Source organism: Natator depressus, chromosome 9 (genome assembly GCF_965152275.1).
Source record: "Natator depressus isolate rNatDep1 chromosome 9, rNatDep2.hap1, whole genome shotgun sequence".
NCBI classification, from domain to species: Eukaryota; Metazoa; Chordata; order Testudines; family Cheloniidae; genus Natator; species Natator depressus.
This window is the reverse complement of record NC_134242.1, coordinates 97,649,566-97,673,916: the sequence shown is the minus strand read 5'-3', so window position 1 is coordinate 97,673,916 and position 24,351 is coordinate 97,649,566. Positions and strand designations below refer to the sequence as shown.

General features: G+C 45.6%; 1 protein-coding gene across 1 annotated transcript in view; it reads right to left on the bottom strand.

Annotated features, from left to right (window-relative positions):
* The window catches only part of GPC4 (glypican 4), a 107,297-nt gene extending 92,012 nt beyond the window's left edge, over positions 1-15,285 (bottom strand). Inside the window, exon 1 of the mRNA XM_074962747.1 lies at positions 15,057-15,285. Coding sequence (XP_074818848.1) covers positions 15,057-15,231 — 175 coding nt within the window. The 5' untranslated portion in view covers positions 15,232-15,285. The remainder of the gene's footprint in view (positions 1-15,056) is intronic.
* Positions 15,286-24,351: the final 9,066 nt, after the last annotated feature.

The window sequence follows — 24,351 nt, the reverse complement described above, 5'->3', positions numbered from 1 at the left end:
CTCTAAACATTAGTTATGAAGAAACCTATCTTTCCACAGTCTCACTCCAGATACTGTAAAGTGAGCGAGTTATTAGATAAAATAATAAATGAGCTATTTTAGATTTTTACCCTATCCCTGTCTAAACTAAGGGCCGTTTTTGTTTACACTTTCTGGCTGCAGGTTACAAATCGTAACCTATAGCATAACACCACCATTCAAAATTCTTCAGATACAGCGAGCACACAAGTACTATATCAAGGCCAAGCTGTAAAAGCTAGTCCAGCAGTCACGATGTACGTTAACTGTCAAAGATTAGTGTTTCTGAAACTGTGGATCGCAGCAATAATGTTACCAGACTGTCCTCCTACATGCTGATGAAATTTGTCAATGGATTTCCTCTCGATTGACAGGAGCTAAAACCGAGATTATTATAAAGGGATTAGAACTGCACTGAAAAATTACGCAAAGTGGATTTAACATTAAACTCCATATAACTCACTATTATTCTCTGCAATTATACCTGGGTCTTGCAGAAATTGCTTAAAGTAGTGCTTCGCTACCTTTCCAGACTACTATACCCCTTTCAGGAGTCTAAAGCCCAAGCCCTGCTGTCCAGGGCTGAAGCATGTCATTTAGCTTCACGGGGCACCCTGCTTGCCATCCCCTAATGCCGGCCCTGCTCTTGCAACACCCCATCTCACGACCCCCAGATTGAGAAACACTAATCTATATGAGTTGACGTATCCCCTGGAAGACCTCTGTGTACCCTAGGGGTTCGCATATCACTGGTCGAGAACCACTGGCTTAAAACAATATCAAACTAATTTCCTCTCCCCCAGTTAAAAGTTTTGAGCTTTTAGCCAGGGTTTTTTGGGAGTTAGGGAGGGAGGTTAAGACTCAAAAGCACTTACAGATTGTCTGACCAGCAAGCAAAAAGTAACATCCTTTCGCTTGAAACACGAAAGTTCCAGAGCAGAGAGAAGAGATGGGAGTATGCAGAACTCAATCAACAAATGATTGCGCTAAGGGAAAGTGATCTCATTATGAGAGCGATTGTAAGCAAACCAGAATTGTTATGTAAATAGAACTGAATCATTACTGGAAATGCTGCTGGAGCATTTATTTTTCCACTGGGCAAAAAAGAAGAAAAATGTAGGGTCTTATGGTGCCAACAATTTTATATCAGAACCACACACTCTAATCAATGGGGAGTTCAGATTAAGGAAAAATAAATAAAAATCAATGGCATTCAGTGCTTACTCCTCATCTGTATGCTGGTTTCTGCCCGTTTCATACGCCATGAGTTTCTTCTCTCTTCCCTTCCTAACATGGATCCTCTTAGGATTCCAGTGTTGGCCCCCCGCTGTAGTTTAACAGGTGTTAGCTGGTTGAGATTAACTTGAAGTGGAGTGGTGCCCAGTGGTGCCAAGTAACCCTACAATTTGCCCAGTCTACAGTAGAATTTTAAAACCTAATAGCTACCACATTTTAAAAAGTCACACCTTTCACCCTAGTGTGGAGAGGTCCTTGGCTGCTCCAGCCCTGCCCCATTCAATCATTACCTTCTTTGAGGCAAACGGCTATGAAACAAGTAACAAATTAAGGACAGCCATCTCCCACAAAATAAACCCAAAGGAGGAAAACCCTTGGAAATCTGAAATGGTGGCTCCATTTACCCAAACCCCTGGATTAAGTTGCTTTTCTTTGCTCATTGGCTGCTTTTATCCTTATTCCTACCTTCCACATACAAACATGCTCCCCTCCTTGTCTACTGTCCCCACCTTTGTGGCAGTCTGCATTCGGGCCAGGAAGAGCTCCAGGAAACCCGCACTACTCACACAGACTTTCTGCAGCACCCATTGGGGCATATGGACTTTATGAAGTTCACAAAAACACACTTAAGTCTAAAACAAAACACCACACACTGAAATCCAAGGAAGAGACTAGGCCAGTCTGAGGTGAATGGTCAAGCCACTGAGGAGATGATAAACTTAAAAACAAAAACTGAAGATCTATATTAAACCCACTATAGCTCCCAACATCTTCCCTGACAGGCCTCAAATTTGCCAGAACAAATCTACTCCAGGCTGCGATCTTAAGGGACTATTCTGATCATGTTGTGTGGTCTCCTCCTCAGAACAGGCCATTGCGCTTAACCCACCAATTCCTGCATCAAGGCCAATAACTCGTGATCAAACTAAAACATTTCCAATGGACTGGTGTGGTTTAGATGAAGATAGGTGGGGCTCAAGGTTGGATTTATAAGGGGAAGCTCGTGTCCATGTGAGAACTGTGCAGAGACTAGCATCTCCGCATTTGTTACATCTTGCTCAAAAGGCTCTCAATGCAACCATCATGGTTCCCCACAAGGAAAGGGCCCTATGAGAGGACACAGAGTACTTTATTTCTCTCAGTCAGGACAATGAATGACAAAGTATGACGGGGTGTGTGCCCCACACAGGCCCTGACGGGGTTAATGTGAGCCTGAGGCGTCAATTGTGGTACCTGGCTGCACCTGGAGGGAATGCCAGGTTTAACTGAACACAAAGCCCAGCTGAGCAGCAGCAGGCTGGTTATCATAAAGAGAGACAAGGTGCAGGAGGCAATATCCTTTTTTTTTAGACCAACTTCTGCTGGTGAAAGAGACAAGCTTGCGAGCTACACAGACATCGTCTTCAGGTGACCTCTGAGCTCCGGGGAGCTCAAAAGCTCACCTCACCCACCTTGTCTCGCTAATATCCTGGGACCAACACGGCTGCAGCAACATTGCAAACGACCTATTATACAGAGAGGAAGTTTGTAGCAGAAGAGAGACACAGGGAAGGAATCTGCAGTCACTTTCTGGGAACAGAGAGGTGATGAGCAGTAAACCCACGACGGCGGGGAGGGGAGAGTAAGGCCTGGGATCCTAGCCCTGAAAGAAGGGTCAACCCAGAGAAGCTGTGGGGAAGAAATCCTGAGAAAGGCTGAGAAGGAAGAAGCCCAGAGTAGGACTGTAGAGACTTGGCAGCTGGTTACAGGATCCCTGGGCTGGAATCCAGTGTAGAGGGAGTGTCTGGGGTTCCCCTACCAGCCACTAGGAAAGTGGCATAAAGCCACCTGACCAAAGGGCACAAGGACATGCCAAGAGGGTGCCTAGATCATGGGTCCCAGAGTTGATGCGAAAGACCTGTTGTAAAGGCATTAGACTGTTATGTCAAACTTTGTTACCCCAACAGGGAAGGACATAAATATTGCAACCTGGCTGGAGGGCCGAGTTACAGAAGAGAGACCTGGCCTCAATGAGACGTTCCCGCAGTGAGTAAACCCCTTTACACAGAGTTTTTTTTCTGATCTCACAGTCCCTTCCCTGCAATGAGCTTCCCATAGCTGTCTTGCACAGTGACAATTCCCCTAAAGATGGCCTGCGTTTGTAGACTGGAACAATTGGCTCAAAACAAATTCAGTGTTCTTCTTGTATGAAGTTTAGGCTTAACCTCAGACAGACCTTTTTTATTTTGGGGGGGGGGGGGAGAAGAGGAAGGAGGGAGTGCAAATCTCTGCGGTAGCCAAAATATATACTGTACACACACACTAAGACAAAAGGCACTGTTGTCGTGAACACTTTACTGTACATTTCAGTGTGTGTTTGCAGTTTATGAAGAATTATTTTGTAACAAGTTCACAACTGCTCCAGTCTCCCTGACTAAATAACTTCTCACCTTCTTTGTTGTATTGGAATGGCCCAAGAGTTTGCATTTATAACTGTAGGAGGGGAAACACCTGTATCTTTAATTTACCAAATGGCCAAATCTATAGCCAAATTTAGCTCCTTTTAACAATGCTCATTTTGAGTAGAGTGCATCTACTTACTCTTTAATCTTCTATGGATAAAGCCTCCTTTAAAAAAAAAAAAGTATTCCTAGTAAAAAGACTATTTCTGGCCAATTGGTTATAAAGACATTCAAACAAGAGTCTCATGTTTTTAGGAGGACTAGTAACTTCATTCCAGCCGGTAAACCCTGATGGGGTCTGTATGTTCCAAGAATGCTGAATCGAACCAGGTTCAACCATTAAAAAAAAAAAAAAAAAGCAAGCCCACAAAGGACAGTATAAAGGAGTGAAACATTCATACTGAAATCCATGTAATCTTTTAAAATGCCATTATTAGAACCCGCAGCATCAGCTGAGCATGATTTGCAACCTCCCATCGAGACCCGGAATGTGGAATTTTCTATACCAATTTGTCGAAACCACCAAGTGAAGATTCCAACTTATACTTTCGTAAAGTTAGATTCCTTGGCTAGCAAATCCCTTAAACTCCTAGGGTACGTGGAGCTGTTAGGAGAACATTAAATCCATTGCATTTAAACACACACACACACCCCCGACAAATAATTGCCATTTGAAACTACGGAAAGTAGTGTGGTGCCTTTAGCTGTCTTTGGACCTTTGTTTTAGATGCCTTTTTATTTTTGGCTCCATAAAAAATCCTGTCGTCTTATCCCCCTTGCAAAACACTGCCATCAATCCAAGCTCTCACCCATGCTCAGCTGTTTGTGCACTGTGTTCAATAGCGGCTATTCCCATACCATTCTGGAAGGGAAGAAGCTTGAATGCTTGCTACAATGAGCTCTCCCATGTGCAATAACCCACAGGCAAAGTATCTGGGGTGCCCATTACATGGAGGACAAGCAGCACTACTCTTCTCTACTGTACACATTTAATTAGCACTCACTCTGTTCTTGTTCTTTCACTCGTGGAGCAATAACCCACCCTTGGACCTGCCTACCTTCAGAACAGAGCCAGTGCATGTCAGGTCATTAAGGTGTATTCAGTGAGACACCACTAATTCCCCCCCACACAAAACATGCACACATCATGTTTTGGAGGCTTAAAGAAAACCAGATGTGCCACTGTTCCTACAGAATCAGACACACAGAGACGTTACAGAACTGTGTGAAGACGATACTGGCGGGGCACAAATGGGATAAGTCAGCGTAGTGGAACAAGCAGACATTTGATTTCACCTCCATTCAAAAGAACTGGTAAAGTCTTTATGGACCAAATTTTCATTAGTAGGGGTGCATCAATTTTTGAGGGCACAGACAGATTTTTATAACGTGTGACTCAGTGCTTTCTGCAACATCAGGTCCCTTTCAGGGGTGTCAAGCTGGGCACTCAAAATCATTCATCGCTTTTGAAAATTCAGGTCAACATTTCTGGAAGAGCAGTACACCATGAGGAGTTAAATACAGTACTTACTATATTCACTAACCCAACAGTGACCTGTAGAAGAAAACAGCTATTGGTTACTGTGGTTCTTTAGAAATTCAATTACCAAAGCCAATTTCCTATGAATACATGAAAAACCAGCAGCATTAAAATGAACACGCAATGTTGACAATGTGGAAGTCTCACAGACTTTTCGCTTTCTGAACACTTCAGGGTATTGTCTATAAAAAGAATCCTTAGTCCCACAAACTGCTAGAAAATATTTTACACGTTTTGTCATTGTTTGCACCCATCTGCATTTGCTTAAAAAACCAGACAATTCTCATTTTCTCAACTGGTCAACGTGAAGAGAAATACTTCCTCAAAATGTTTCATTCTGGAGCAACTGCTTTTGTCTGAAGGCATTCCCTTATCTAAAGCGATAAAGGGCACATTCAAGAAAGTCAAAGTCAGTTACTATGATCACAAATACGATTTATTCTTTCTGGTTTGCAAATTCAACAGTAGATAAAATTTCTATAAAAAGGTGCATTGCCAAGGTTGAAGGGACGTATTTTGCTCACCTAAAAAAAAAAAAAAAAGCTGAAGTATTTCGTTTCCTACACCCTTCTTGAGTCCAGAAAAATCTGTTTCACTTTGAAAAGTTAAAAACAATATTTTGGTGCCTAATAGTAAAATCAGTATTGGGGAACCCTAAAAAAATACATCATATACACAATATCTATTTAAACAGATGCAAGCATGCTGCCATCTCCACAATTACACGATACTCAGACAGTGCGTTCCCTCTCGCTTCTTTTAAATGTAGAGATAGAGAAGTTCTTTGAGGGCATCTGGTCCATTCTCCAGCCAGTGCAGGATAGTTCCCTAATTTACTCTCATACTCTGCTTTTTCCAGTCTAGCTTTAAGATTCTCAGGCATTGGGATTTTCCCATTTCTCTTAGGGGACTCCAATTACATAGATCTCACTGTGAAGACTCGCTATTTAGCCTAATTTCACCCCTCCCTCCTTGTTATACTCCATCCTGCTTGGGGCCTTTTGTGGCTAGTGCTTATGGTGCCATGCAGGCACAAAACCCCCATCCCACCCAGCTGTGCAAAGGCTGCTCACAATACAGACCTAAATGCACCGATTACAGCGAACTGCACATTGTCGTCTCCCAGGCAATGGGCTGAATGCCGCAAGGGAACCTGGCAAAGTACAATGGCTATTTTAGAGATTTGGGTAAGAAAAAGAAAAACAACAACAGAGGGGAGTTACCTTCATAATCCCAAGAGAAAAGCACAAAGAATGTGAAAAATGTTGAGAGATCATTACCCCTACTGACTAACATTAACAAAATCATTGAAGTGCTCATAAAAGAAGTTCTCTACCCAACTGTACCTAGTTGAGTTCTTTGCTCTGTACCCAAGGAAGTGGGGCCTATTAACATAGCTGTCATCCCTTTTGCTCAAGCAAATGTCATTGCTTGTGAAAGGTGCTGGGTTAACAAATGTTAGACAGAGAAGTTATGTATTAAAATCACAGTTGTTAAGATGTTAAGGTTCAGAGCCACTGTGATCATCTAGATGGACTTCCTGCATCATGCAAGTCAGAGAACACCACCCTGAGATTCCTGCCTCTAACCCAACAACTTGCAACTGAACTAGTCTCTCTCTTTTAGAAAGCCATCCAAGCTCTATTTGAAGACACCAAGTGAGGGAGAATTTAACGCATCCCTCCATAATCCGTTCCAATGGTCAGTTACCTGACTGTGCAAAGGGTGTACTTAGTTTCCACTTGCACTGTATTGGGAACAGGCATCCCAAAGTTACTCTGCCCTCAAGGAATGAGAAGGCAGCTTAGTCCCACATCCCTTCAAACCTTGGCTTCTCTACCCATCCTACTGCTGACCAAGGTATCAACTGTAAAGGCCGTTTTTTCCTCCATGTAAACTCCAGTGTGCTACGGAAACCAACAACTCATTTTATATGAACTGTACTCCAGAAAATTTACCAATCACATCTAACCAGAGGTCTATTAGGGCAATGCCAAAGTTGCTGGGAAGGAGAAAGGCCTTGGGATTCTTATCAGGCTGAGCCCTTGGGCTCTGCTATGGGACCCTATCTTTTGTATTAGCCTCTTGCTCAGATGTAACTGATAACCTTGAAGCCCCTTCCACAATCTAGCTGCAGGAAGGGAGGAGAACTTCTCACCTGCCATTCTGAACCCTAAAACCTACTGGCTGCTATGACTGGTACAGTAGAGAGAAGTGGGTCTCCCACAACTCGAACACCAGCCTCCCGGCTGCTGTGTGGGATGGAGGTCTCTGCTATTGTTCAACCCCCGCCCCCCACAGCCTTTATTGGTGAGAAAGAGGGGGTGCTTCTCTCAAGGGTATTTCCAGCATTGCCATCCGCTGCTGCTCATTCAATGACAGTCTTGTGTTGACTTCATTTCCCCTCTTCAGTTATAAAGAATAAGCCACCAAAAATGCAATGCTGTTTCACGTGCAGTCACTGAGAGTCTGAAATTGCAATGCAAAGCACCACTTCTGTCCTCAACCGCCCAAGAAGCACCCCTTCCTTCCCCTGGTGCACACAAGCGGAATCCCAAGGCTGCCTGCAAACCTGCTTCTGCCGTAATATGCCGGGTGCTTAGCCACTGTCCTGGCCTTGTTCTAGTTCACTTTTAGTGGAGGATAAAAAAGCCTCTCGACATATGAAAGCCACAGAAAGTCTCCTTGAAATTACAAGACAATATTAAAAAACACTGTTTGTGTAGATGAGGCCTCATGCACACTGTCATTCAGTCTTAACCAAAGCTACATATCTAAGGACACATCTAATCATTTCAGGCAATTTTAACAATAAATAATAATTTGACTATAAATTGCATGGAATATAATAACTGCTTATTCTGGCACAAGAAACAGTACTTTCTACAAAGTGCCTGCCAAGGAAAATGATACTCCCACTCAGACTGGACCATTGCAAGCAGTCCCTGTGAACCACATGCTTAACATTGCAGTTTGCGAAGGCACACACTGCTGCAATCTAACAAAACACGACTCCAAAAACTTGAAGTGGAGAAAGTACAGTTCAATGCAAACAACAGTCAGAGAAATTAGTCATGTTGTACCAATGACTTCCTAAAATTAAAAAGGTGAAGAGCAGAAGAGTTTTACATCCAGACCTGATAACAGGGGTCAGGGAGAAGAGAACATCTTATTAAAACAAAAAACAAAACAAAAAAAAACAATTTTCCATCACAGCCACTGATATGCTTCTTGGGACAAGCCTGATCACCCCCACCCCGACGACGAGCAGTGACTCACTCTGGGAGCAAGAACCTCTCCTTACTCTAATGCGATGCCATACTAACCAACAGCAATCATCTAGAACCACACGGATTCAATACTGAACGATACTTTCAGTGTCTGAACTTAAGAGATTTGCAACGTGCTGTAGGAACAGAATCGTAACAAAGTATCCTTTCTTCAGGAAAGGAAGAAAAATCTATATCATTCGGTCAAATTTAATTTAAAAAAAAAAAAAGGCATTTGTACTTCAACAGCATCTTTATGAGCCACGTACAGGAAAGGTGGCATCCCTGCCAGAGACGGTTTAGAAATAATCACTGGAGAAGGTCTCTAGAGCATGAGATGCAGAACCCGTCCAAGGGACACATTACAAGAATTCTATCCCTGACAACCTTCAGGCCACGGCTTTACATTTTCAGAAATGGATCATTGTTGGACTCCACCAACAAAATACACGCCAGAATTGATTTGTGCAGAGTGTACCTAGATCTGACATCACCATGAGCCTCAGAACATGCATCCATCCATCATTCTTATTTTGCACATTGAACATTACACAGTGAACCACCTTTACCAGTTTCTCTGTGAACCAGAAAATACAGTGGTGGCCATTAGTATTATTGTAAAAAGGAAAAGGCAAAGCTAAGGATAGACATAGAAATTTTAGGTTTGTTTTTTGTTTTTTTTTAAATATATGAAAGGTATATATTATAAACACATGGCCGCAGGCTGAGTACAGGACTGCATTCGCTCTCAGGGCTCCCCATCCATTCCCACTATACTCAAACTGCACTCTTGTGATGTGTGTCATCGATAAAGCCACGAGTGAATTACAGTCTGTGTTCTCTCTGAGCCACCTTTTATTTTAAATGTAAAGAACAAGTTTCAGAAACTGGCAATTCTGTCAGTATCAAAGGGAGAGTCCTAATCCCACAATTACTGGGGTGTCCAGTAACAGAATAGATGTTTTACATATTACTCCTACCATAAGCTTCAAGACAGCAACAACACTGTTGGGGCGACAGGGGGGGATCTGGAATAGGGTGTTAAAAATCTCATTGATACAATTCCACAGAGCAAAGCCATCTTCAGAAGGAATCATGGAATGCCTCCATAAATATTTTTATGTCACATTTTGTTACATCTAAAGGAGGTAGTTAACATAAAAAGAAAAGTTCCATATATTCCACTCTACAGCTTTTACCGAGCACTAAGCAAATATGAATTGGTCAGCAGCAAAACTCTTACAAGTATTACTTCATATTACCTGCTGAAAGGAAATGACCATTTACATTAGCAAGAAAGATTACACTATGTTCATAGATAATAATCTGCCATTTATGGATACTGTAATTAGGTTCTAAACTTGGTCTATACCAATTTTAGATCCAACTCCTAGGTAAATATGAACAAGCAATACCCAGTGAATATTAATATCATTTAGAATAAAATGCTGCAGATAAAAAAAAAGGGGAAAAATTGTCTGGTAGAATTTGTTTTAGTTAGAAGACATGGAGAAAAAGAGCAATTAAGCAAGCGTGCCTAGTTCTCCCATGGGACATAAATACGGTGAGAATATATACATCAGGCATGACACACTACTAAGTTAGAGAATCATTTTATATGCACGTCTATTAAGAATGTGAGTTTCATGTGCTTTATTTGACAGAATTATACTAATTTAATAACTGCTAACTGATCATCCTTAATTTTAACAATTGCTGAAAGTGCAAATTAAGCGCTCAGCCAGATGAGCTGAGAACAATATCAAACCACCAAAATAAACCTAGACAAACTTCACAATCCAATCTCTGTTTCATTCCTCCAAGGCACCCATCAGTGGTGGGCAACCTGCGGCCCGCGGGCCACATGCAGCCCATCAGGGTAATCTGATTGTGGGCCACGAGACATTTTGCTGATGTTGACTGTCCGCAGGCACGGCCCCCCGCAGCTCCCGGTGGCTGAGGTTCCCCATTCCTGGCCAACGGGAGCTGCACGACGCAGCAGCCAGCACATCCCTGCAGCCCGCGCCACTTCCCGTCTCTGGGAGCTGCGGGGGGCCGTGCCTGCGGACAGTCAATGTCAGCAAAATGACTCACGGCCCGCCATCAGGCTGCCCATAACTGACCTAAGGCATCCTGAAACTGGGTGCAGAATTGACTCCAGCAGAAACTCAACACAGCAGTTCTTTAAGGCCCCAGTCCTGCAGCTGACTGAGTCCCTGAGCCCCCAGGGGCTGTGCAGCCACATAGTTGGGTTGTTGTTGGGTGTGGTGTTTTTAAGATTCAGGGCCTAAGAGTCTTCTGATTTAAGCTCCCACTGTTTTGACTGTAGAGATGGCACGACAAAAAAATAAAACAAACAAACAAACACCACACACGCCACAACTTTCAGGAAACATTTCAGAAGCTTTGTCTATGCTACTACAGCAAGAAGTTTGCAAGTGACTGGTAAAAATAACCTAACTGATTGCAATAATAAAAATTCAGCATGGCACTAAACTGCTCTATTTCTGTGCTTTGTAAACCACCACCCCAACATCACAGCCCCAAAATTTTGCCCCCCCGAAGCACACCTTTTTAAATCCCTTCCTCCACGTACATGTTTTAGTGAGTTGTTACATTCTGGCAGACAACACTCCGAGTAGTCTTCATAAATGCCCCAATGGGATACAGGGTAAAAGATTTATATATAAAAATTACTGTGTTGCTGAAACTTGGTTCTTGCCATGTAGCCAAGATTTTGCATACGGCATTTTCAATTCCCTTTCTTCACTACACTTATGAGTGATGAAAATATGCACCTTGTACATTCTAAAGCAAGCAAATTAATATCAGGGGCTTGCCAAAGTAACTTACTCTTAAAGAGTTACAAAAAATTAAAACAACTTGCCCCTATCTGAAAACGTAACAAGTAGTCTCTAAGATGACTGCAACCTCTATTTTTACCCACTGTGTTCATACGAGAGCGCTCCGCGTCACATTCACGATTTTCCATGTAATTATCAGCTGGGCCCAATCCTACATCAGATCCATGCAGACAGATCCTTAACCAGCAGGGAGACCCAGTGAAGATGACAGTGGATGGAGCTCCAAGGGGTCATATAAAGATATGTTTGTGTGGCTCTGACTGCAAGGTTGGGACCTCAGTTTACCCTGTTTGTGTGGGACGTTGAAACAGCAACGGGGGGGGGGGGGTTAAAATACAAAGATTAGGCAGGTGTAGTATCTAAAACTAGTTTTAACTTTAAAACTAACTGGATTTTAACGTGTACTGTCCCTTTAAGGCACTACAATATTCACAGACAACTCATTAAAAAAAAATTTTTTTAAATTCTTGGTTGCCTCCTCTAAATAGGCTTAGCATTAAGATGACATCTATGGTTTAAGTTTCCAAGGATTGTCGCTTTGCGAATAAGGCCTGATGCCGTGATTTCATTTATCTTTAGGGAGACGGGACATAACCTAATTAACACTTTTGATGAGTAAGTTGAACAAGGTCACCCTCTTTTTGTTGAATAATCTCGTGTGATTATCCCGTTTCTCTTACGTCTTGTTTCAAAAGCACAGGGTCAAGCTGACAGCCCAGTTAGGACCTCAAATGGAAGTCCTGTCTGCATGATGTACTCCTGACACCCTTCAAAGCACATCAAATCATCTTAATTATGATACAGAAATGAAGGCGAGGTCAAATCCTCAAGACACAGTGGCTTCTGGGAAGCCTGCGCAAACCCTTAGTGTTACACTGACCCAAGTACTGATCTTAAATCAACACAACCTTATTTTGTGCAAGCCCTTTTGAAAAGCACAGGGGGGTGGGGCGGTAGCAGTGTATTTTAACTCAAAGCATGAGGGTGTTTCTCATTAAAATATTTCTTGAAGAAGCAAAAAGACCCATGATTTGATTCCAACAGCTGTATGCTAAATGCATCTCACGACACTGACAACAGAAAAGTGCAACTGACTGAAATCATTTGAGTGTGTGTCAGCGAAGAGGATAATATACGCATATTTGAAGGGCACAGAGATGGTAAAGATTACCCCTGTTTCTATATTAGCAGTCTAAAGGTATTTACTTGGGTCTGTCTGTGTTGTGACAGTGTCCTAGACTCAAATGAATGCCTCTAACTCTCCACATTTTTGAGCCATTCAGTCATGCATTTTTGTTATTGTTGAAAGTAGTGCGAAATTGCAGCTCATGAGCTGGAGTCTTTGGTGGTCTCCCAAGGATTCCAGCTAAAAAAGCACTTCCTTTGTTCCTCAGGAGAATGCAGTCCAGTAGGTCATTCAAAAGGGGAAATAAAAGCAGCAGCCCTGGGAGGGAGATGAAGGATGAAACAAAAAGAATAAAATGTTTTGGGTGTGAGCACATTAACTACCATTTCCTACTGCTGGCTACTAATAACACTCCTGTCCCTTGGACGGGCAAGTATTTGGGGACCAATGTGCAAAACTGTTTCTCGAGATGTCATTTTTCAAAAAAGGACAGTCTGACTTCATATGCGGTCACTGAAACCTTAGTCTATAGAGTGCAGAGACACATTTCGTGCATATTGATTTGTTTTAAGGACTTCTGCCTAGACAAAACAACACAGGTACATTCACCGCCAGCAGCTGAGCAACAATTAATGTTTTTCTCATGAAGAGGAGTCAAGGATTCGAAATCCACCCTGTTGACATCATGCAACTCGAACAGAATCGCCTCTTTGAAGCGTGAGAATGAGACACAAACTTAAAGCCAACACTGTTTATAAATGCATCCAGGGTAAAAATGCATTCGCTGCTTTCCAGGGTGAATCTTGGCTATCTCCACTTTTACCGGGGGAGGGGCTGAAAACGGCCTTCAGGACTAAGTAATTACTAAATTGTTGCAACACCAGCACCTAGCTGAGTTTGCTAAAAGAAAGAGAGCTTAAGGGCAAACAGCACCTAATCAGTTGTGTACAAATCATTTGGTAACTGCGAAGGTAGAGCAAAGTGACATAATGTGGGAAAAGAGGACTGATCAGTCACATTTTAAAAAGTCATCTTGCTGTCTAATAAACAGCTGCTCTCTTTGCTAGTCCAAGTCCCCAAAGAACTTCATTAACTAGAGGAAACTGTGACTACTAAGTAAAAATGGTGGGATTTAGCATTCTGTGGGCACAAAATCCCACTCCGTTATTTCCTTCTGAAACTAACTCCAGGGACTCTGAAATCACTGAAGTCTTCATTTCTTTTCTCTCCTCCATCCTCACCACGATTAAACTGGGAAAGGCTCTTACTAACTGCAAGGAAGTGTAGTTCTCAAAACTCCTGGAACATTTCTTAAACCTGTTGCTGTCAGAACCAAGATTAAGGATTTTCTGAAGCATTTTGGAGTCAAGAACCCAAACCCAGTGTGGACTGGACATGGTTTCATGGCATCAATTATTACAGATTTCATCCATAAATTCATCCTCACAATTTGCTTTAAATCATGTAGTAAGGGGGGGGGGGTGAAAGAGATTTGGGAATTCCTCACAAAATATCCCGGCGCAAAAAAGTCTTCGTAAATACCCCCCCCCCCTCCCCCAGCAAAAGGGCTCTCTCTAAACACCTCAAGTGCAAAAACGTGAGCAGGACTAGACTTTCCTCATTTGCATGACTATCTCCAAACAAAGATTAAGATTTCCTGCAATCCGTCTTTTCAAATGCCCGTAATTGCGTGTGCAATTAACCCGAAGGTCAGGAGAAAAATCTTTCAAAATACCTTCCTGAATTCTGTCCACATTCTTCAAGCTTTTTCCACTGGCTGGTTTTGACTCAGCTTTCAAACCACTGTGCAGGCAGAGAAGCGCCCCCCCCCCCTTTCTCTCTTTCCTGGCGTGGGTTTCCCTACCTTTGCAGAGTGGAATTATAACCACACAGTTTAGAGCTACCAACTCATCTGCCACCGCGGAGTATTTCCTGAATGCAAAAAGCTGGGGCCTGATTATGCCCCTTAGACAAAAAACACCCCCACCCTCCCCTCAGCGATTTAAGAACATGAAGGGGAGGCGGGGAGACCCTGCACGCTCCTAAGTAACTTTCTGCCTGCACGGCTCTCCTCCGGGGGGGGAGGCGAAGCCTGTCCCGGAGCCTCCCCGCGCCGCTCGGCGGCTCGCTGGGAACGCTCCTGAGCGAGGGCAGAGGAATCCCAGAGCCGAGGAGCCCAGCCCGGGCTGACAAAGGGAAGGAGCCCGGAGCAACCACGGGAACGGACCCCCCCCCCGGACCCCGGCTGCGGGTGTCCCCCGACGCGCATCGCTGCAAACCCCCCCCGCACCCCATGCAACCCCTCCCCCGAAAACCTCCCCTGCGCCCCCCTGTAACCCCCCCCGCACCCCATGCAACCCCTCCCCCGAAAACCTCCCCTGCAACCTCCCCCGCAAACCTTCCCCGCACCCCCTGCAACCCTTCCCCCGAAAACCTCCCCCGCACCCCATGCAACCCCTCTCCCGAAAACCTCCCCTGCAACCCCCCCGCACGCCCTGCAACTCCCCCGCAAACCTCCCCTGCAACCCCCCTCCGCCTCCCCTGCAACCCCCCTCGCCTCACCGTGGATCTCGTGGCTGGGCGCATCGCTCTGGCTGAAGCCCTGGGCGACGTAGAGCCGCCGGACTTCGGAGCAGTTTTTGGACTTGAGCTCGGCGGCCAGCAGCAGCAGCGGCAGGCTGCAGGCGGCGACCGCGCACAGGAGCGGGGGCAGCAGGCAGGCGCTCCGCCGGGGCATGGTGGAGCGGCAGCCGGCCCGGGAGCAAGAGGCGAGCGGGGCGGGGGCAGCAGCGGGGCGCGCTCCGGGCCCGGCGCTCGCTGGCTCACTGACCGGCCCGGCGTGCGGCGGCGGCGCTGCTGGGCGAAGCGGGGGCCGGGCGGGAGGTGGGGAGAGGGGAGGGCGCGCAGGGCTGGGACCGGCCCCCAGGAAAATCAGGAGCCGGGATCGCCCGCCTGGCAGGGCGGAGCCGGAGCCGGCCCAGGGCTGTCCCCTCCCACTGCCTGGGGAAGGCTGCTCCCTACCTGGCCCGTCCCCCGGGAGAGGAGCCTGCCCGCGGCGTGACTCTGGAGTAGCCGGGGGGAGCAGCTAAGGGGGTGTGTGTGCGCGCCCCCTGGGACTGGGGCAGCTGGCCCTGCGCTGCGCGGGGCTCCCCCGGCCCGAGTTTCAGGCTCCGGCTTGAGGCGAGGGCAGAACCAGAACCCCAGCCCCAAAGCAAAATCCCTGATTGCTGGAGGAGGGTCGGAGCCCCAGGGGGACCTGGAGCTGGGGCCCAGCCCCATCCCGTGGATCCGGCCGGGACACCGGGCCTGGGCCCCCCGCCAGCTTTGGATCTGGACCAGGACGTCTCAGCTCTGGCCTGGCTCTAGGCAAGGTGGAGCTGGCCCAGCCCCCTGGATCCAAACTCTCTCAAGCCTGGGGGAGGTTCACACCCGGGCTCAGGCCCAGCTCTCACTCTAACAAACCCCAACACCTAAAGCAAAGTTGCAAGGTTTGAGATGGAAAATGCTGGTTTTCTACCTCGAACCCTAAATTGGCTCAGCCCTGCTGGGAGGCTGGACCAGGAGCACGGCCAGGTTGGAGAACCTCAGCATGCCCAGTTGCATGCTTGCCCTGTGAAAATTTTCTCAAGACTAATTAAAACTGGCTTTATTAGCAGGGACCCTCCTCTGTTGGGGAGGTGGAACTGGGCTCTGAACATTGACACCCGCTGCTTGGACACTCCACACCTCCCCAGGCAGTTTATATCCATGTAGTTGCTGCTTGCTTTTATTTACTAAAAGAAACCTAAAATGTTTCATGCTACTGCAAAGATCATGTGACATATAAGGGTCTCAACTTAAAAAAGCATTTACATGCTGGTGTTGTTCAAAGGGTAACACTCTGGTTACAGCAAAGGCTAAAATATTCTATTAATAAAGAGAATTCCTAAAAGGACCAAAAAAACCCCAATTCTCTTACAATAATACCCAGCATCATAGAACGTTTTGAGCTCCTCTGGTGAAAGGTACAATACATGCAAAGCATTTCCATCAATATGATATTTATGACAATGCCCTTGTTACAGACAATGGTGTACAAGGCCATAGGCTGGTGTTGGGTCCAGTTCACAGCTCTGCCAGGGTCTTTCTGTGTGACCTTGGGCAAGTCACTTAGTCTTTGAACTCCTCAGTGTTTCTTCTGTAAAATGTCAGTAAGGCGCCTTCCTTCCTCCCTCCACCCTTTATTTGTCTTAACTAGATAGCAGGCACTTCAAGGCAGTGCCTGTTCCTTACTATAAGTCTGTACAATGCCTAGCACATCCAGGCTTTGCTCATTGAACCTATTGACCCAGGCTAGGAGGCTCGTTTCCGCAAGCTGTGTAAATATCCCTTATTGCTACTGTATTACATAATAATAGATTGCCGTACAGGCAAGTAACACCTTCCTTCACCCCAAGGTACAGCTGGAAACTGCATATTTCAGTATGACCAGGAATGAGTTTCCTGCCCCATTAAGATGCAATGGCTCTCGGGCGTCATTTTTTTAAACAGACGTAGTGTTTTGTACAATGTACGTAACAGTATGGCTCTAACTCACATACATCGTGGATTTCCTCCCCCCCCTCCCCCCCCCGCTCCCTACTTCTCTGTCCTTCTCTCTCTAACATCTTTTTACACTGGAAACCACGCACAGGCTGAAAAACAGCAGCAAAAAAAAAAAAAAAGTTCTCTTTTGTTAGGTGAAATGTAATGCCTGTGAAAGGTTAAGAGATTGTCGGCATTGGAAGATGAAGTCCTCTATTCATTCCCCTGCCTTGGGCCACGAGTACAGAAAAGGCATTGCCATTTTGCCCTATCAGTGAACCCCTATGGGAGCAAGATGCTTGTTCAGCTCCAAGCTTTTCATGGGCAAAGAGTGCACACCTTGCGTGGGGCACTTTGTGTAACAGGGACTACTGTAAACTAGGAATTAAAGCGAAAGCAGCAGAAAGCCATTCTGCTCCCACCAGCTTCTACTGGGATAACAGGAGTCAGGAGACCCCATCTTTTGTTATCGCATGGCAGGGTGTTCTGGTTGGAAAGGACAAGGTAAGCTGAGCTGCCCTCAACCTGCTGCACTGTTCGCATAGTAAAGAACAAAGCTTCTTCAGCTGGCTAGCATGTGATAATGGCCTAAGCAACTCCTCCCCACCCATCCAGTAAAGCCATGTTTTATTTTTAGTGCGGATGAAGTTTCTTCAAACATTTGGGGCAAATCCTCCAATTGTCACAGAGTCACCAAAGCCTTGAGGCTGCCATGAGCAGTGCAGGGGGTCAAGGGAACTCATTGGAAGCCCAGGGCCCAAGTTCTCACTCAGCTCAGGCTTCCCTTTAAATCAATGCAGCCGATGAAGTGAGCTGTAGCTCACGAAAGCTTATGCTCAAATAAATTTGTTAGTCTCTAAGGTGCCACAAGTACTCCTTTTCTTTAAATCAATTGAAATTTACATTGCAGGTGGATAGGCATCTCACCCTTATTTGAGGGGAAGTTGTTCTCTCATGTGTGGGCTGACAAACGGGGCCACAAATTCTCCTAAAGTTAATGTCATAAGAGTAAAATCCTCTAGCATTTGCTCCTTGCAAAGTATGAGCAAGTTCTGTTTTTCATAGCACTACCGTCTCACCATTCCAGCCTTTCTTTGGAGAGACAATGGAAATTTTAAACAGAACTCAGCAGGGAGCTGTGTACTTTTTATCCCAAAGTGAGAGAGAAAATGAGGGTGAGAAAGTCTGCAGGGTCTGAAACAGCTTGCCATTTGTTGCTTCCTAAATCCAGGAGAGAGGGGCATGGCATTACGAGAAACCACCTGAAAAACACCAAAGGGTTTGTTGGAGAGTTAAGCAAGTTCCTATGTCAAAGATGGAAGCAAAACACTAAAGCTGGTCAAAAATTTTCATTCAAAACTGTTTTTTTCCTGAAATTTGTCCTCCCCTCCCCCCCCCCCCCCCCGCCATCTGATTTCTTGAAGAAAACACTCCCCAAATGCCCAAAACGTCCAGCCTCTCCATTATGGGGTTTCCTTGTTTCCCGAAGTGTCAAAAGGGGGGGGGGGAGGGACACAAAAATTGGGGTTTGAGTTTTGAAAACTGAATAATGGTTGTGTTTTTCAGCTTGAAATTTTCTGATTTTAACCTGGGGAAAGCCCCGCAACATTTGTCCACACGCCCAACTTTACAACTTCTCAACCAGCTCTATGAAACATATCCTGGACATGGAGGGCTTGAGTTTCATAGGTTCTGAGTACCTGCAGCTCCCACTGATTTCAGTTAGTTGCAGATGCTCTGCACATCAAAAAAAAACCCAAACACCACACACATCAGGCTCTAAGTCTTGCTCGACTAATTAGCATGATTACGAATGGTCCTGCCATGAGTGCAGGGAACTGGACTAGATGACCTCTTGAGGTCCCTTCCTGTCATATGATTAGAGGATGATACCCCAGACCAAGACACACTTGGACCTTGTGAAAGATCCAGCTCCTCCCCAGCTGGGTTTCATCATCAGCTAGGCCTAACACCCTTCCAGGTGCCAGTCAGGCATCTAATTTGCTCAGGATCCTGCTTAATCCATGGTTAGCCAGTGTGGGATTTGTATGGTCCATCACTAGCCCCCAGTGTTTGGGGATGAGAAGGTCTGGAGGTGAACTAATTAATTTCTATTGCAGTAGCGTTAGATTGTGAATCCTTTAGCCCCACGGTGAGCAGAAGCGTCATGCAGGTAACTACTCCCCAGTTGGGAAAGGGGTGTACTATCTGGCCCTTATTTATTATTTGCTTTAAACACACACTTGCTCAGGATTGAAGCCCCGTTGCGCTAGGTGCTGTACAAACACATAGGAAGGCAGAGCCCCTTTCCCAAAAAGTTTTGCAGTCTAAATTGAGACAAGATGCAACAAGTGAGCATGACGAACCAGAGCAGGAGAGAGAGCAAGGCTGGGTGAGGCTTGTAATAATAAGATTACATGGTTATGTTGGTTACACCCAGTTTGCTGGGCCCAAATTATCTTTTATTTTAAATTAATGAATGAGGGTAACTTGGTTTGCTGCCATGGATGCAGGCTCCGTCTGTCCATTTTACGAAATGCTCTGGCTCGTCTCCCCGCTAAGCGTTGTAATGAAGTGGCATTTCCAGCTAATCTGCAGACCCATTGCTGCGGAGACCCAGGAATGCACTTCTTTGGCAGGTACAAAAATGTATTCACTTTCCCAGATTTCCATTCCTGTGCTCACCAGCTCTCACGAAATGATGGTGGCAGATGGCTCTGACATGCGTCGTGTTTACACCCAGCAGGCAGGAAGCTGATTGAACAGATCCTCTGCCAGCTAATGTCAACCATTGCCACTTCACAATCGGCCGCCCCCTGATCCCCTCCACAGCCAGCTTTGTGAGGGCGGCTGGCAAAAACAACAGATGAAACCCCCATGGATCCCTGTTCCCCAGAGTGCTCTGCCCCAGGGTTAGCAGCAGTTCTAAGAGGCTGTGCCCCCCTCTGATGGGGTTCAGAGAACGTGCAGAGGGGAAATAATGCTGACTCAGTCAGCAGGAACCTCCATGGCCATTTGCCGCACCATTTTAGCGGGGGACTATGCCACGCACAGCAGCTGCTCTAGGTCTCCTCCCCGTTCTGGGTGGCCTTGTGTCTCTTGGCTGTATGATCTTCCTGACACATCTAGCTGATGCACAGGAGGCCGGGTGGCAATCTGGGATACTGCTGCGTAGCTGCATTTGCCCTGGAAAGCCCGCCCAGGGCCTTCTCTAGAGGAATTACAGCTGGGAATGTTTATTCTCCGTCCAAATTCACAGAAGAGCACAAGGTGTGTGGGGGTAGCGGGGCAAGTTTCCCCTCATGCCGCCACCTGCCCTTTGGAAGGACCTTTGTGTTGAGTAAAAGGCAGTTTGGTCTCCATGGTGCATGCCGGCTTTGGACTCTGGGCTACAAATGCCAGCTTAGTACCAGCTGTTAATTTATGGGGTGGTTTTCTTATTTATAATATTTTAAGGCATGCAGAATAAACAGAAGCCTGGAGAAGAGCACTAAAAATAAAGAAATAAAAGCCAAACCCCTGTCAGAGGAATCCACGCAAATGCAAACTACGGAGAAGAGCTGGTGTACAGATCTGTTAGCTCATCTTGCTATGGGTGAGGAGCATCAACCATGCAGAAGGCCAGCCCTTACCATGACTGTGACTATCCCAATAAGAGGGCCAACAAAGCTCCACATTTTCTTAGTTTCTTCCACAAAAGCTGAGTGAGGCTAGTCATCATTCACTTGTGAGCGTGTCAGGCAAGCAGCGTGCTTCTCTAGCGCTAGCAGGGCCCCACCTCAGCCTGAAAGAAGAAAGAATGGATGACGGGGATGTATGCAGCCCAGGGGATGGAATACAGAAGAGGACGTCAGAGAAACTTCTCCAAAGCGGGAGAGGCTTGGTGGGAGAGGGGTCCTTTTTGGTGATGCAGGCGTGGATGTCCAACAGGATTCAGACTATATAGTTCAAGTGAACCCCAAAAACTAAACCATAGTGACTTTTGATCACGACTGAGCTAGGCTGTATATGAACGTATGACTTAGAAGTGAAAAATTCCATATGACAGTGATGAACGGTAGATAAGAAACTACTGAGGTGGATTGATAGATTAGATAAATTAGTATGCATGACGAGAGATAGATTAAATAGATATGTATGGTGATAGCAAAATGGATTAGGTAAGATAAGACCACGGAGCTCTCCCATGCCATAACGTAGAAGACCTCTCTGCAGAGGCTGGGAATAAGGTAGGAAGATTGTGGCTCTGCAGACGCAGCCAGCAGTTGCTAGAATGCCAATCTCACAAAAGCAGCTGGGGAAATCAGGGGTCTCTTTGATGACCGGGAGGTTGTGTCTCTTACCCAGATTGATGCAGTCACCCCTGTTGGCACATTTCAATGGCACGTTTCTTCCTTCTTGCTGGAACGTGCGAATTCTAAAGGGGTGGACGCAGTTTGTAAAGCTGCCATTTTGATTTATTATCCACACCAGCTGAAACAGTTTGAAATTGATTTCGGTTTTCCTTGCCCAGCAATGGAGCTAAGGAGTGACGTTCAGAAGAGACGTAGAAGTTTGTTTACGACCTGAAAAAAAATCAGTAAAATGAAAAGTACTGAGACTCTAGTTACATCAGATGCTTATATAATCTCTCATGAAAGCATTTTACAATCTCAGTCCCCTATGCAGCAATAAGAACATCGTATATGGACCCCTGGAACTTGTGGGTGCATAGAACTGCCTTGAGGTTCTCTCTGCAGGATCAGAGCATGATTTATGAATCCCTATAACACCCGTAAGGTAGTATGTAAGCATTAACCCTGTATTACAGTTGGGGAAACTGAGGCAGGAGGCTAAACAACTTAGTCAAGGTCACAGAGGGAGTTCCTGGCAGAGAATACAGCAGTTACTGGTATCTAGTCCTGTGTATTACATTTGAAAAATCTCTTAAGCATGAATAGTCTGCTCAGCACTTCCCTCACAGTTGACATGATGATTCTTTCAGACAATATCCTTGGACTGATTGGTTTAAAAGGTTATTTCAAAGGAATTTGTAACCATGAAGTGAAAAATCCTAGTGCCAGTAAAGCTGTCAGAAAAAATTCACATTAAATGGTGACCATTTTAAGCATCAGTTATTTTCAATGCCATGCATCTATTGTGAGTCACCTCAGGCTGCTTGGGTTTGTGGAAAGAGCTCAGAGAAAGCACAAGTATGATCCTTTTTGTGATTTTTGCCATATTTTCTCCTCTACTGTGACCTCATTTGGAATATTTTAAGAGCTAGATCCAGCCTGATGCCATGATACTCTGGGTGTGCAAGGATATCTCAGAAAGGCTGCAGGAGGCAGATGCTGTCATCAGCTGTCCAGAGCAGCCCTGAAAGGTGTGGAACACTGAGAGTGTTTAACTTAGCTAAGCCCTTGTGTACACTGAGGTTTTTTGCACCCTGCACCAACACAAAGCACTAGCGTAGACGCGGTGCTCTGGCCTGGCACTGATCCATCTCACCTCAGTTTCAAAGTAAGGTTAGCTGCGTGTGTGAAAGTCATGTTTTACGCCAGTGCAGCACAACTCGGTGACACTCCCTCACCACTACCTGCCCTCAGCAGGAAGGAGCCTTGCCTGTGTCTGCTGAGGATCAGCTCTCAAACTACCAGCGCCAGGCTGCACTAGCCCTGCCTTCCAGGCCCCCGCAGGCCTCACTCTCTCTGGACAGGCACCCCCCAAGCCCTCGGAGCATTCCCTGCAGTGTCCAGCCCTCCTTTTCTACTGATCGCACTCAGAATGACCAGCCCTGCTGTTCCCAAAGGAGCAGGATGCACCCGCTTGTAAGAGTCACCTCCAGACCAGCATTTGGCTTAGCACCACAGCACTGAGATACATTTATAGTGAAAACCAGAATAAGTTTATTCTTAAACAACAGAGATTCAACGGATAGTGAATAACGATATTGGAAACAAATGGCTACATGTAAAACAAAATCATAACTCATTTTCTCGAGACGAAAAATAACTAGCAGGTTAACCTTTGGCGTAAAGAAGCCTCTCACCCAAAGATCTCTCCAATGTTTTCAACCAAGCCTGGCTGAGAACCCTGCTTTCATGAAGCAAAACTGCTGTCCTATTACTGCCTCAGGGAAGGGTGCCAGGGCGCACTTGAGCGTGCGTGCTCACGCACACACTTTTTCTCTTCCTGTTAGTTTCTTTCTGAAGTCCCACAATCCTTCATTTGTATTCAGTTCAGACTGGGCATGGGAGACCCACTGTGAATGAGACAATACTCAGTTTACGTGTAAACAGATGCACATTTCTTGACAGACAGGAAACCTGCTTTTCACCTTTGCTAGTGACCTAGACACAGACTTGAAGAAGTGTCAGTATATGCAGACATTCGTTGCTTACACAGTATCTGTACAGAAATTTCACAACAATATTGATGATCAGAGTGGCACAGGTGCTAATTCAAGATTTCATGTGACACTCTTTGGGGGAGTAAAATGTAAATACCAGAGTCAGAAGATTCCTGTGCACTCTCTGTGCCCCTTGCTAGTTGGCACTAAGATTCCTGGGTCACAATCTACGCGGAGGAGGTTGCCCCCGCGTAGCTACATCTGGTGCATAAAAAACATTGTAGATAAGTTTCAGAGTAGCAGCCGTGTTATTCTGTATTCGCAAAAAGAAAAAGGAGGACTTGTGGCACCTTAGAGACTAACCAATTTATTTGAGCATAAGCTTTCGTGAGCTACAGCTCACTTCATCGGATGCATAAAGTGGAAAATGCAGTTAGGATGTTTTATACACACAGACCATGAAAAAAATGGGTGTTTATCACTTCAAAAGGTTTTCTCTCACCCCACCCCACTCTCCTGCTGGTAATAGCTTATCTAAAGTGATCACTCTCCTTACAATGTGTATGATAATCAAGGTGGGCCATTTCCAGCACAAATCCAGGGTTTAACAAGAACATCTGAGGAACTGGGGGGGGGGGGGGGTAGGAAAAAACAAGGGGAAATAGGTTACCTTGCATAATGACTTAGCCACTCCCAGTCTCTATTATAAGCTGTAGGTAACTCTGAAACACAGCCCAGGAGCAGGACACTCTGTAAGGCTCCCCTCCGAGAGTTTTGTAGGACACAGCTGCTCTAGGCCAGGGGTTCTCACAACAAATCTGGTGGCCTTAGAGTGTAGCCACCAACTCCTGCTGGTGGTCGCACTGACACTTCTCTAAAATACTTAATTAACTTTAGAAAAAACAAATAAATCGGCACACACACGTGTCCAAGTCATTGTACAATAACTCCTCACTTAACATT